This window comes from Musa acuminata, chromosome BXJ2-8, assembly GCF_036884655.1.
Source record: "Musa acuminata AAA Group cultivar baxijiao chromosome BXJ2-8, Cavendish_Baxijiao_AAA, whole genome shotgun sequence".
NCBI classification, from domain to species: Eukaryota; Viridiplantae; Streptophyta; class Magnoliopsida; order Zingiberales; family Musaceae; genus Musa; species Musa acuminata.
The window spans coordinates 51,581,873-51,596,849 of NC_088345.1; the positions used below are offsets into that span (position 1 = coordinate 51,581,873).

General features: G+C 41.8%; 2 protein-coding genes across 4 annotated transcripts; one reads left to right on the top strand and one right to left on the bottom strand.

The window, feature by feature from the left end:
* Nucleotides 1-351: 351 nt before the first annotated feature.
* On the top strand, nucleotides 352-3,655 carry LOC135620150 (protein SMAX1-LIKE 3-like). Of its 2 annotated transcripts, none has more exons than XM_065122854.1 (3): nucleotides 352-1,741; nucleotides 2,013-2,247; nucleotides 2,320-3,655. In XM_065122854.1, exons 1-3 carry the CDS (start codon nucleotides 567-569, stop codon nucleotides 3,445-3,447), a joined length of 2,538 nt encoding a protein of 845 aa, XP_064978926.1. In that variant the 5' UTR covers nucleotides 352-566; the 3' UTR covers nucleotides 3,448-3,655. The 2 variants fall into 2 exon arrangements, with proteins under 2 accessions (XP_064978926.1, XP_064978927.1); XM_065122855.1 differs by having other exon boundaries at nucleotides 353-1,741; nucleotides 2,332-3,655.
* A 6,297-nt stretch (nucleotides 3,656-9,952) lies between these two features.
* LOC135620151 (NDR1/HIN1-like protein 10) lies at nucleotides 9,953-14,037 on the bottom strand. Of its 2 annotated transcripts, none has more exons than XM_065122856.1 (2): nucleotides 13,123-14,034; nucleotides 9,953-10,313 (listed from the first exon to the last, which is right to left on the bottom strand). In XM_065122856.1, exon 1 carries the CDS (start codon nucleotides 13,906-13,908, stop codon nucleotides 13,123-13,125), a length of 786 nt encoding a protein of 261 aa, XP_064978928.1. In that variant the 5' UTR covers nucleotides 13,909-14,034; the 3' UTR covers nucleotides 9,953-10,313. The 2 variants fall into 2 exon arrangements, with proteins under 2 accessions (XP_064978928.1, XP_064978929.1); XM_065122857.1 differs by lacking the exon at nucleotides 9,953-10,313 and adding an exon at nucleotides 10,390-11,654 and having other exon boundaries at nucleotides 13,123-14,037.
* Between the last annotated feature and the right edge of the window lie 940 nt (nucleotides 14,038-14,977).

Consider the following 14,977-nt stretch of genomic DNA (forward strand, 5'->3'; position numbering starts at 1 on the left):
ATTGTTCATAAGGATATTTAGTTTCATCTAAAAAATATATTATTATAATTATTATTAAATAATTAATATATTAATTTTATTAAATTTAAAATAATTAAATTTTAATTAATAATTATATATCGATTAGACTGTTATATATATTATATATATATATATATATATTAATTACATGGAAAGAAAGAAAAGGTAATGTGCCTTTGGATGCCGCTTGTCATCACATGCATTCCACTTTCCAATCACAAAATGGACTTTGGACCCCTCCATTTTACCTCCCCCTACAAGAAAAGCACAGCTCAAAATCAAATTAAATGCCACTCTTCTCCTCCACCATAAAAAGAAGAATACTTCTCCTATCACCTTCTCACTCAGCTTAAATGAAGATTGACAAGCCAACAGCAGCTCCCTCATATTCTCCAACAACTCCCCCTCCTTGTCATCTCTCCACTCTTTTCTTCTCTGTCTTCCAAAGTTCAACATAATCCATCGACACAACCACTTGATCCTTTTTTATTCTCCTTCTCCCTTTGACAATTGGAATCACCGGAGGTGGAAGCAGATCCCGGAAGATGAGAGCGGGAGGTTGCACTGTGCATCAAGGCTTAACCCCCGAAGCAGCCACTGTCGTGAAGCAATCCATAAACCTAGCTCGACGACGAGGCCATGCACAGGTGACGCCCCTCCATGTGGCCAACACCATGCTTTCGTCGTCCACTGGCCTCCTCCGCGCCGCCTGCCTCCGCTGTCACTCCCACCCGCTTCAGTGCAAGGCCCTGGAGCTTTGCTTCAACGTCGCCCTCAACCGCATGCCCGCCTCCACCTTGTCCGCTCCGGTGCTCGGTCTTCCCCAAGCCCACCACCCGCCGTCCCTCTCCAACGCCCTCGTTGCTGCTTTCAAGAGAGCTCAGGCGCACCAGCGTCGGGGATGCATCGACACCCAGCAGCAGCCTCTGCTCGCGGTTAAGATCGAGCTTGAGCAGCTCATCATCTCCATCCTGGACGACCCGAGCGTGAGTAGGGTCATGAGGGAGGCTGGCTTCTCCAGCACTCAAGTGAAGAGCAACATGGAGCAGGCCGTGTCCATGGACATATGCGCATCCACCCCACCTAATCGCAGTCCTAGCAAGCCCAAGGATGCCTCCGGTCCCTTCACAATCCCTCGCGCGATCACTACAAAGCCTCTGGTTCAAGTGAAGAACGAGGATGTGGTGAGCGTCGTCGAGACTTTGGCCACCAGGAGGAAGAGGAGTCTTGTGATAGTGGGAGAGTGCTTGGCTACCACCGAGGCTGTGGTCGGAGGGGTGATGGACAGAGTAAATAAAGGAGAAGTGCCCGAGGTTTTAAGGAACGTACAGTTCATACCACTCCCACTCTTCTCCTTCATCCACATGCCATTGCAGGAGGTGAATCAGAAGGTTGGGGAGCTGAGGTGCCTCGTGAAGAGCTGCGGCGCGGAGAGGGGGGCAATCTTGTACCTGAAGGATCTCAACTGGGCTGCGGAATATAGGGCAAGCGGGGAGAAGGGAAGAAATATCTATTGTCCTCTGGAGCATGCAATCTTGGAGATCAGGAACATGTTCTGCGAGGGAGAGAATAGCGGTGGGAGACTTTGGCTCATGGGGAGCGCAACATATCAGACCTACATAAGGTGTAGGGTTGGAAATCCATCGTTGGAGACTCTATGGGGCCTTCGGCCTCATACCGTTCCTACCGGAAGCTTAGGATTAAGCCTCAACTGTGACAGGTATTAACGCATCTCCTCCTCAGCATTCATCAACATCTAATTTCCTTCCTCGAGATCTTTTCCTCTGATTGCCAGTCCATTCAGAAGCCTAATCACCGATTATTCCTTGGATTGTCTGCTTTCTCGATGTTTTCTTTCGATGGTATTTGTTCTTCTAAACCGAAACTAATGCGCTCCAACTCTTTTCTGACTCGATAAGAAGAGATCCTACCTCAGCATTCTACGCGTTACGAAAGAGAGAATAACTCTGTTATATTCATTTTTTGCTCAGTGATTTAAGCCAAATGCCAATCAAGATCAGCGGAGGCTCCCAATTTCTGACAAAAACAGAACATGAAATCGGAAGTCATCCATCTTGCTGCGCAGATTCTGCTATCAATTTCGAAACGGATGCTCGGAGCGCGAATAGAACTTGTTATGGTCGCTACGCATCCATATCCTCGAGCCTACCATCATGGCTCCGACGATACAAAGAAGAGAAGAGGGGAGCGATCAGCGATGATCAGGTAATTAAATCTCCGATGAATTTTGCCCAAAAATTATCTTTCTTTTTGTGCATAAACATCAACGCGTGATAGATTTATTTGCAGGGCTCCCTCCAGCTGAAAGATGTGTGCAGGAAGTGTAACTCTATTTCTACTTCAGCCCGTAAAACCCATAACCATCCATCTGAAATAACATTTAACTTCTCTTCGGTTTCTCCATCTTCTTCTTCTATCTCTTCCTACGATCATGGCTGTCCGAGCTTGCACCCACACCAGCACCAGCAGCAAGCTTGCCTGCAGTCTCTCGAGGCAAAACATCAACGGAGCGAACAAAACCTCTGGATATCAGAAGTGGCTGATGAATGCCCCGAGCACAAGTCAAGAAGCAGTGGTCCAGAGCATGCGGGGCAAACTCGGTCTAACCCTAACTCGGCTACTACAAGTGGCACGATGGAGATGGAGTACGTTTCGAGATTCAAGGAGCTTACCGCCGAGAATCTAAAGACCATTTGCGACGCATTGGAGAGAAGGGTCACCCGGAAGAAGGATCTCATTCCTGAGATTGCGAGCACCATCCTCCGGTGCAGGTCAGGATTGATAACAAGGAAAGAGAAGTCGAGTTCTTCTTCGGAGAAAAAGGAAGACACATGGCTCTTCTTCCAAGGCGGTGACACCGAAGGCAAGGAGAGGATAGCCAGAGAGCTCGCCGGCATTGTCTTTGCCTCTTACGCCAATTTCATCACCATTGGACTCGGTAACTTCTCATCCACACCGTCGGACTCCACGGATGATGTACGAAATAAAAGGTCGCGGGAACAAGTCAGAAACAGCTATCTCGAGAGCCTCTTCGAAGCCATACGCGAAAACCCACACCGAGTCATCGTGATGGAAGACATCGAGCAAGCGGACTACCACGCTCGGTCTGGCATCAAGACCTCGATGGAGAGAGGGAAGATACAGAGCAGCAGCGGTGAGGAAGTCAGGCTTTGTGACGCCATCATCATCTTGAGCTGTGAAAGCTTTGATTCCAGGTCAAGAGCTTGCTCTCCTCCGGTCAAGCACAAGGCTGACACCGAAGACGAGAAGGAAGAGGCGTGCAGGTTAGATTTGAATCTTTGTGCCGAAGACGAAGAAGATCTCCATGATCATTTCTCGGATGACATGGGGCTTCTCGAGTCTGTGGACGGTGCATTCTTTTTTGAGTTGCCTGAGGAACTATGATTTGTTTGATTATTAGATCCGCAGTTTCTTGATTCCTCATTCTGAACCTTTTGTCGTTTAATACTGTTCAGTGAAATACAAGATGAGAGGAAGAGAAGGTTTGGGTGGATGGGTTAGTCTGCATGTAGGGAAGGGAACACAGTGTGTAATTGGTTGATGAGCTCTTTCTGATGCTAATTTTAATGTCTACTTGATGATCTTATCTTTCTACTCGTCAAATCATCATATCGGCCTTTGTTTTAGCTGAGGTTTCCTCGTTACAGGTGTCATCAGAAACTTGGAATGGAATGCTTCTACTGCATGCAGCCAACCACTTTAACATAAACCCTAAGTCTCATAGAGTTTGGGTGTCATCAGAAGTTTGATACTAATTTAATGTAAAAATTAATTTTTTTTTTAGATCTTAGGTGGAATCCAATATTTATTAACGCGAGACTATCTTCTGGTCTATTTATTTTTTCTCATACATATGAATATTGTTTTTAATAACATATCATGTTGAGTCGATATCGATAGAGAATATATAAGTTAATGGTGAGTTTTAATACTAAACTAAGGTTTTTGTTTCCTGATAAATAAGATATGGAACAATGAACAAAGAAGAAAGATAGAGAAAAATGTTATTTATTACCACAATGGTGATTGGTTGTGATTTTATAAGATATTTATTTGTATACGTACGCGTTTATCATGTATTTTTTTCGGATAATATACCACTATACAAGATTTGAATAAAAGAAACTAGGGAAACTCAAACTCTTTTTTTTTTTTTTTCCAAAAAAACACTATATCACATAATATTGGCTTAGCTATAATGTTTATCATTCTCTATGTATCGGCTTACAATATTTCCTAGCTAAAGTGACCACTCAATATCTTCAAGATTGCTTGATTATGAGATCAAAATAAGAACATTAGTATTAGATGATGGATGACGAATGATTCAAAGCCACATCAACCACATGCGATTCACAGGCAGCATACCAACATCACATAGCCAACATGTCGATCGCTGGAGCTCGAAGACGATCATACATGGTTGTGGCTATAGGTCTATAGCCTAGATTAAGTTAGTTAAGAAGCATATCAGATCGACAATGTCACATGATTGTCGATGTTCCCTGATGTAATGATTTTCAGAGACACCTATAAAAGAGACCCCAAGTGCGTCTAGACTTACTAAATAATTCTTCTATTTAGTATTATCTGACTAGCGTGATCATTTTAAACTCATTACTAATTTAATCATTGAAACAATATTTATCGAGAATACTCATAGATAAATGACTCATAACATATATACAACTCGTATGTTGTGTTATGTATAATTCACATCGCGTAAATAATATATAAAATATATTATGTGAGAACTTTTGGGTTGTACTAGGTAATGTCAACTAGCAATTTGTGATGCGTTGACACGATCCCAAATGTAAACCAATAGATGCATTCTCGCACGTATATAGTAAAAGCCTAATATAACTCCAAATTAGTAATAATCATAGCCTTCAAACAGATATACTATTATGAAGTTGAAAGAATTCAAATACCAAAAACTCAACTTTATAGGGAGTTTGATTTAATGACACAAAAATCGACTACACTCATTTTACATACTGTAAAAGAACATCAAAACATTTGAGTCGACCCAACATATTCATTTGATGACCCCAAACGTTGCTTATATAACATCCATAATTCATTGAAAATGAGTAAAACCTTCCAAGTTTTTTACAAGGGTGATAAGTTCTCACACTTTGAATCAAATCGTTTCACCTTTCACCTCGGCATAGGCTACCGACACCAAAAGCTAACAAAGAAATCGATGAGCGGATAATCATAAGCTTAAACTTAAACATCTAGAAAAGTAGTTTAGGCTTAAAAAGTTAATGGATTAAAGATATGATCTAATCAAGTCGTAAAAGATGGGATTAAATGTGATGAAAGACTGCAAACGATGGAGTAGAGGTAATGAAACATATGCACAAAAGGACCAAAAGGCACGATTCGTAACTTAATGGTTATGCAAAGGAGGCACTTGAGAAAGCAAGAAGAGCACGACAATCTTCTTCCTCCTCCTCATCAAAAGTGCACTACTTTTCATGGCATTTGAAAAGGAACCCTCTTTTCTCTGCTTTTGATATCACAACTCAACATTCCCTTCTCCAAAAAGTAGTAGTAGTGGGGGACTTGGAAAGATTAACCAAGCAAAGATAAGCATCTATCGACTCTTTAGACCGACCTTAAGGTTGGTGCTCTAAGAATCCTAAAAAGTTTATCTTCTCTTGTCTCCCTTTACAGACTTCGAGGCCGAACGAATCTTACAAAATAGTTTATCTTATCAATCATGTACCATCATTTAAGGATTCATGCACTCTTTTAATCTTCCTTTTCTCTCTCTCTCTCTCTCTCTCATCTTAGAAAGAACGTGTTGTGCAAGCGAGATTAAGAATGACAAAAGGAAGAGGAGGTAAAGAAGTAGAGAGATACGGTTCAAATACCGAGGGATAGGATATAAAGACACCCTCGTTTTCTACAACATAAACACCTTCCTGATCGGTTATTTTTAGTAAATAACTAAATCGAATATGTTTGGGCACATTGGAGATTCAATTCGTGGAGCATATGATCTAAATATTTCAATTTGGTAAAACAATGGATAGGCACTTTTTAATGTTTCAAGAGGATTTGATATCCACATGAATGATGTTGATTCGGAGTCAATCGAATACCATGTTAGAAATAAAATATTGATCAATCAGAATCGTCAGAATTATTTGGATTCTTAATAGTGTAGAATTATTCTCTTAAATAAATTATAGATAAATAATTTTAACGTATAATATAAAAGAGTATTATATTATTATACAAATGATCGACTCCACTAAGATATGGATGTTGAAAATATTTATATGATTGATAAGGTATATTTTGGATCCAAGATATGTCATAATCGATGTCACGTCGCACTACAGTCGAGTCAGTAAGGGGAGCACCCCCACGCAAGTCAGAATCCATACCAAGGTGTTGTTTGGTATGTCCCGTCCCGGAAGCTCGGGACGACGCCATCTGGCGTCGTTCCGTGCATCCGGGGATGGCGATCGCATAAAAATACCATCTTATCCCTTAAGGATTGGCCACCATGCCAAACTCGTGTACGATCGATCCTCGTACAGTAGTATAAAAACTCCTGGCCGGCATCCGACTAAGAGAGAGGATAAAAAAGAGAAAAACAACTATTGACTTACTCGTCGGAGAGGCCAAAGTCGGGAATCACCCGACGAAGGTCATTTTTGCAGGAAAGCGATCATCCTCGAGTCGCGAGTGTCTCGACCCGGGAGTTGCCATCCAGTGTACGAACGCGAGCCACTAACCAACCTGGAGATAGAGAGACGCTGATCAACACCCCGTCGCAAGGGCTCGATCGACCTCGGCATCCAGCTCAGCCGACCAAAAACTCCCGACATCGACCCGTGGACTAGGCTGTGCTGACTCATCAGCCACGACACATCAGTTCACCAACAATACATACCAATTTTAAGCCCTTAAAGAATAAGAAAAGGCTTGCAAGCAAAACGCATCATAAACAAAGGCGTCGCATCGTAGCCAAATCCTAATGAACTTGTTTTCATTCGGTATCTGCTGTGGCTGGTAATGCGCAATCTAACGAAAGAGAATTCGAACGCTACTTCTTCTACAAGTGAAGCTACTTTATGTCTTGTTGGCCAGCCGAAAGCAGCACCTTTTCCAATGAAAAAAGAACTCGGAGATGATGAATCATTCATTCATCGTCCACAGACCGCTGCCGGAAGTGTAATTGAATTTTTAGCTTAAACTCTAGTGATTTATTATGTAAAGGATTTCAGCTTTAATGATTGGTTATATCATAATCTCAGTGCACCTTTCCATCACTAACTATCAGACAAATGCTAAACATACTTGTCTCATCGGTGCAGAGAACCAAGTCGAAACCACATCAGTCATACATCTTTACAGCCAATCTAAACAGCATCATCATGTGTGCAGGTGCTGCAAATGGAGACTCACCCATGGCTTCACTTTTAGAGTGGCCTGCTTGTCGGTCTTTACAGCTCGGACCTAATTCTCGGCATCATATGTTACCTTAAACTCGAAACGGATAACCTATCTAATTTATGAACCATCTCTCTTGACGCCAACCTAGCAAGATGCCTTACCTAAGGCAGACCATCGTCTTCCTTCTTCGATAACCATGGAACATAGGTCTCCTTTAAGCTGTCAATCTTCGTGAGTTTTATGTACTAAGGAGGAGATGCGTCCTATAATGTCATGGTGGTTTTCAGACATGTCACATTGCCACCACCTCTTGGTCTTTTTTGATAGTGCACTGGTCATCACAGTGGAGGCAGTGTGGAAAAGAAAAGATTCATGCATGCGTCTTGGATCACGTAAAGAATTTGGATTTCTTTTATTCCCACCTTTGTTTTCTATTTTAGGCTACATTTCCGAAATCAGAAGGCTTTAATGCGTCTCATTGGGTAGCTATATATTGCAGGGGTTGTTTTCTTTATGGCCTTCATGGTGACATGAAAGACGAGGCCTCGAGCTTTGCAGGAGATAAAGAGAGAGACATCACTGTAGGCATGCACGGTCTTTAAGTGACAGCCCATCAGCGGATTGAAAGATAAAGGAGGAAAAGAAACAAAGAGTTTTATGATTAGCTGTACAGGATGAGAAGCACACTCATGACGACAACGTCGTCCACACTTCACAGTAGCCTATGAGTTTGCTAAAGCTCGACGTCCCTTTCAAGCCGAACGAATGCCCAACGAAAAGAGAGGGTGTCTTTTAGCTCTTATCATCTTTCTCAGTTGTGCTTCTTCTCGTTGAGGTACTTTGCATGCCTTGTGAACTTAATCGAGTGCTGCGCTGCGATCCTCGATGGCCAACATAGGCTGCGCAGACTGTAACTTAAACTGGATCAAACAGTGATAGTTGTGCAGCCAACAAAGTGCAGTGCAAGATCACAAGTTGGATGGTGAAGAAAGCTTGCGGTAGAACTCGCGATGAGAGCACCGTAAAGCACGGGTGGTGACACCATGTGCGACGACTGACAGTAGCTATGGCATTCATCATTAGACTATTGACCTACGTAGGCTTGAGATAAGTTCTTTTCGTTGGAAGAGCCACGGCATCTGCGCATCAAAAGCTTGACATTTCAGAATGCAAAGCATCGTACCGTAGGCATCGTAAGATCATTTCAACTGGGAGCAGCCTTCAACGATGCTACTCATTTCCTAGCAGATAAAAGACAAAACAAAGATACGGATGTTCTTTGAGAACCACAAGTCGTACAGCTTTGTCAGCCACAGTTCATCCGATTGGTATCCTTCAAAAGCAACATGTATCTTCTCCATGGCGACTGCTCAGTCTATAACGAAGAGCAGCTGCCAAACCTCCCGTGGTTCACTCAAAGCCCTCGAGGAAAAAAGAACACCCCATCGGCATCTGCAAAAGAAACACAAGCATGGAGACAAAGTTTTCACACCTATGATCTTTTGCAGTCTTTAGGAAAAGGAAGCTCGCACTGGCTTCTTTTGCTAAGAGTCTCCATCCGAGCCTTTAACTTTTTCGTCTTTCCTCTAAGCTTGCATGTGAGAATGCCTGCATGGAAGTAAGGGAATTCTCGGATCTGGAAGCTCTGCAACCTGCAATGATGGCTTGTCTATCCAATGCAGATATCCTTGTCTTTGATCATATCTTAATTTCAATGTGATGATTGGAGGATCCAAGGAGATGAGTGTCTATGTGTGATGATGCTTCGGTTCCATGGAGAAGAAGGGCACCGATCCATGTGCTCTTCTTTGGCTTTTCCTTTTACGTTCAGTAAGAGGAGGAGGTGGGCTGGTCAAAAAGGGCGAGTAGTGGTAGATACAAGTTGCATGCCATCGCATGAAGAATGACAACGTTGGGGAATGATGGTGTTTTAGTGGTGGATGGCTACGACATTGGAGAATGTAGGATAGGAGGATAATAGCGTGTCTTGGGTCGACCTAAACGTTGACCGGGCCTTAACGTTACATTCCCCGAGCTTGGCCCAATCGGCCCATTTACGGATCTCAATGGTGCTCAATTTTTAATTTTTTTATTTGATTTTTTTAATATCTTAAATATCTCCGCCCCACCATAAGGGCCTCCTGCCCTTTTGCAAGGCCCATCACGGGACCCGTCGAAGAGGTGGGACAAAGGTGGTGGGGTCTTACAGCATGACAAACGAATGATGATAAAAATATATTTAAGATATTAAAGAAAAAAATATGAAATAAAAAAATAAAAACTGAAAATTAGTAGTACCTTCTGAAAAAAGAAAAGAAGAAAAATTATCATTTACTTTTTATTCATACAAATATTATGTAATCTACGGTTTAACCAATAGGATATCTCCTCAAATGCCACGGAGAATAACATACATTTACTAAAGGACGATCTCAGACATCTTCCGTGCCACTATGAGAAGAAACTCATCTATTTTAATCATCTACTACTGCATAGCCGGCATTACTATTATTATTATACAATCAAATCTGTTCACCCTTCTTACGAAAGAAGGATGCAACGATAATAGAAATGGATAGAAAGGAAACAACTTGCAGGACAAATTAATGCACAGTCCCTTCCCTATTAACCATGGTCCATCTTCCATTATGTGGCTAAACCATAAAATTTCTACATTCTTGATATAGTCCAAGAACTGGTATTTTTGTGCACAACTGCTCCAGACATTTTAAGCATAAAACACTCCTGTATAAGGTGATTCTGATGGAGCTTTCATCCTCAGCAAGGTCAATAAAAGCTTCATGAATATCCTTGAGCTTCCACCAACATTTCTGCACAACATGAACCAAGGAGATGTGCTTCGTCAGTGTAACAAGATACTAATCACAAACTACATGGTGCAAATATGATAGGCACATCAGCCAATGTCCATACCATGCTTCCAAGCTAAACGTTCATGTCTAAGAAACTTCCTTCTCCTAATATTCATAATCATGATATTCCAGGAAAGTGACACACGATAGCACCTATGACCAAAATTTTACCCTATAGTCAAATGGTACTGTCAACTCAGTGGTACACAACCAACACAACACATCACATGCCCTAGTGATGAATGAAGGTGGTCAGATGCCTCCCACATACAATAACTCAGCAGAAACGAAACAAACAGTGCACAACCTACCAACTAGATAATATAACAGTTGTATCTCAACTGCACACTACTGTCATCATCGACATAATTAACTTTTAAGTAAAGCGTTTGAATCTAGGAATCATAACTACTGTCATCACAAGCGTCCTTTCGTGAGGGCCTCAAGTTTCAAACATAGCCAGAGAAGCCAATACTGCTATGGCAGAAAGACCCAAATCAAGCTGTACAAAGATGGTTCTCGAAACTCTATCCAATGGTTTAACCATTACGAAAATTCAAGTAAACAACATGGCAGTGAGAAGCTAATACTAAAAGAAAAGGAAAGATGCAAGAAGTTAAGCTGTACTGAGACAGCCATTACTGATCTAAGCTAAGAATTGAAGTACTTTGTACCATGTTTCTTCCTTCCGTTCAACCAATATGATACATTTCGGTAATGGAGCCTAATAAAGTCACTAAGCTGAGAGACTAGGATTCGAGTCACGAAAACAATCTCTTTGAATACTTAAAGTTAAGACTGTGTATATTAATCCTCCCCGGCTTCAACATTAGCAGGAGCGAGCCTTGTGCACTAGGTCCGTCCTTTTTTAAGCCTAATAAAGTTACTAATAGAATAACCTGATGGAAAATTGCAAAGAAAATCATTGTTCTCAACATATATATTGAGCGGTTTAATACTTGATACCAAGTACCATCCCATGCCAGACTGGCAAATACTGCAGACTGTACCAGGAATGTCTACTATTCTGAACTCCAAAAGACAACAATACATTATTTATCTGGCTGTTACTTGCATATTTCTATACCACAGAGAGAGCCAAAATTACATTTACTGGAAAGAGCACATATTGATTACCTTTAGTAAATTCTAGGGTTAAACAGCCACAGATGCATACCACCTTATATCCCATCTTAAAAATTTTGCTCCCGTATATTTTTTGCTGCAGAAGGCTCAAACATGTCCATTGATTTTCATCAGTTCCACCGTTCCCGAAATCATTGTTCATTCTACTACCATCTGAAAAAGGTGAACAGTTTTTTGTTTTTCTTTTTTGCCAGTGCTTTTGGCTAACTAGCTTTGATAAACTAAATGCACTAGACAGCGTCAGAGAATTCATCTTACGGCACCTTTAGCCAGCACTTTCATTTTAATAATCATCCTCACATTTACCTAGCCTTGATAAATAACCACTTTTGTAAAATATCTCAGACCATATCTCAGGATGCCTTCTCTCGTCATATGAAGTTCTTGAACTGAATTCTTTTATTATTGGTTCATTATTTTCTTTTTATCGGTACCAACATACAGAGGGCAGTTCCATTGGGTACAGTAACAAAATGGCAGCCTAACCAGGGACCAATAAAGGCATCATCACAAAGATTTAAAACCTTGCTAAAAAAAAAACAAATACTTTAAAATACAGTACCCTATCAAGTTTTAGTGCCCACAAACCTCAATTTGGGTACCAAGTTGGCACTTGCAATTTTGCAGTGTTCACAAACTAGGGCAAAAAAGAATTAATTTTATGCAACAACAGAAAGAAACTTAGCTACTTGAAATTTATAAATCAACGTTAAATTGATCAACTATTTCCTTCTTAGTGACAATATACAAATAATGTAGTGCAATGCAGTGAAACAATACACTCTTTAAATCCACAAGCATGTACAATAACATTGACGTCATGCCTAAGCATGTGAAAAATAAAAGGAGACGTCGAAGGTGAAGAATGTGATCTAACAACATGGACTCCGCCCTCCACCTCACGTTGAGGGAGGGGGAATTACTAGAATATGATCCTGTCCTAAATTAAGTCATGTCAACCTTTAATCAAGTTCAATTATTCAGCTTAAAACCACTTTGCTGGGACCTTGCCAAAAATGAGAAATCTGAGGTTCCAATCAGTTAATGTGAAGTCCTGAACATCGTCGATTCTCTATGATTTGGATTAGAAAACTGTGGAGATGGTTTTAGTTGGTTTGCTTGGTAATTTCTAGACAAGAGACGATTCCTTAAGCCAAAAGAAGAAGATCTCTGTTATTTAAATCTTCATCTCTATCTTACTACTTTCCAAACTAGTTGTCTTTTCTTGGAAAAAGCCTCCAAATTGCTTTTTATCTACAGATATAGTTGTAAACTAGCAATGAGTCAGAAATCAACCTAAAACTTACAACGTGCTGAGAACATTTACAAGAATTCGAAAACAAAACAGAGATCGCATAATATGTACTTAGCATGGCTCGAGAAGAACAAAAACAATAAGAAAGTTTATCCATATGAACTAAAAATACATTTTATATAGAATTTATCATAGTTATTATTTTCTTTAAATTTAATAGTGGACAGGAAAAAGTCAGAAAAGGATTTAACAATCAAATCATAGGTAGATAGTTACAGTATCAGAGCAACTCAGTCTCGTATCGCTATAAGATAATCCTAAAGAAGTTAAGAAGTCCAAAACAAGGATGATTGTTCACGAACTTACTCAGAGATTAGCCACGCATTTCTTCGGTGTCGATCCGACCAAGTACCCTGAGGCCGATGAAGTTGTCCCATTTTTCAACCCGATCGGGACATCATCACAGTATACCCTCATGGTGTGCCACCTCGTTCGCCATGCCCCAGATCTAAATCTCACCCAGGCCAAAACCGTAACCTGAAAGCCCACCGCCCCATCACCCCGGCTCTGGTCCGAACGGATCCCTTTCACCGCATCGGGATCCACGTACTCACCGACCGCCACGAACCGAGCCCGGACGGCGATGGTGTTTCCCTTCTCCTGATAGAAAGGTGCCAGCGAGGCTTCCGATATGGTCTCGGTGCCATAGAGGACGGCGGCGGTGACGTGGTCATAGTAGATCCCCATTTTTCTGTTGGGGTTATGGACAGCGAGGTTGAGGTCGAAGTCGGCGGAGAGCTGCTGCTCGGAAGCCGATAGGTTGAAGCCGGAGACGGCGACGGAAGTGACCCCGATCTCGGGAAGGCGGGGGCGGAGGACGAGCCATACGATGAAGACGGCCAGGCCGACGAGGAGAAAGAGGGCGACGAAGAAGGAGAGGAGGCGGCGAAGGAACAGAGGGTTGTAGGCGGGTGCGGCGACAGCGGCGGCAGCGTAGGGTCGGGGGTAGTACTGCGGCTGGGGCGGGGGAGGAGCGATGTTGGAGTAGTAGGAGGGGGGCGGCGGAGCGGGGTAAGGGTAGGCGGCGGCGGCGGCAAGGGGAGCGGGGTATCCGGTAACGACGGGCTTAGGATCGCCGGAGGAGGAACTCATGGCGACGGCCGCAAGAAGCGGAGTGGGGAGTGGAGGGTTGGTTCAACGACTCCCACCACGACGACGACGACGACTATAAGACCCGTGGGTTGGTCCAACAGAGTTCAAATTCCATTGACATTGAACCGGTTAAAGGCAGAAGCCGCGTGAGCCGTTAGGCTAAAACGCGTGCAGGGGATTCGCCTTCGTGGCTGTGCTCTGTGGCGTTGCTTACGATGGAAGGATAACTTTTACCCGCACTCGCCACTCGTGCCGCAAAAACTGTGTGACAGCCACGTGGCAGATGCTTAGATAGTGACAAAAGTGAATGTGTTCCGAGCACCCTTTTTCTTTTTCTTTTTTTCTTTCTACAAGTATTACATTGTATTGGATTATAGTACTTCATCTCTTAGATGGATTTTTTTTTATAAAAAGTATATTAACCATCTGGATATGTTAATATAAAAATTTTAAATATCTTTTTGACTGTTTAAAAAGGTGTGTTTGGAGATTATATATATATATATATATGAAAAAAGTATAAATAGATAACTTAATATATTTCGATTAATGTTAATTAAGAAGTCTAAAATATGATTGAGATGATCCGATAACATATTATATTCGAATAGATATCTACGATTGAATGATTCGTCAATATCAATAATGACTCGATACGTATTAAATGCTCACTCATCTTAACACAAGTTGAAAACATCGATATTATTGTGATATTTTATATCGTGGCTCAAGAAGGTACACTGTTTGGTCCAGTTCCAATAATGTAAGGTCATTCGTGTGATTACTTGGAAGAAATACTTCATGGAGAAGGAACGAAGAATTATGGTCATCGTTTCCTAGGGTGTTTTCTGATGGATCCATGAGAGGCTTCTGATCTTAAGTCCCTACACAATAGGTCAATGCCAAAGAAGGGAGTTTCGGCTTAACTCATCTGAAGCTTAAGTCAGTTTTTGTGGATAGTAAATCTTATCCCCTGACATCTACCTGGGAGTGATTTTTATACTTTTCATAAGGGGTCAACTCCCTCTGTGCTTTCTAACATTCGTTGATATTTTCGACGAGCAATTTG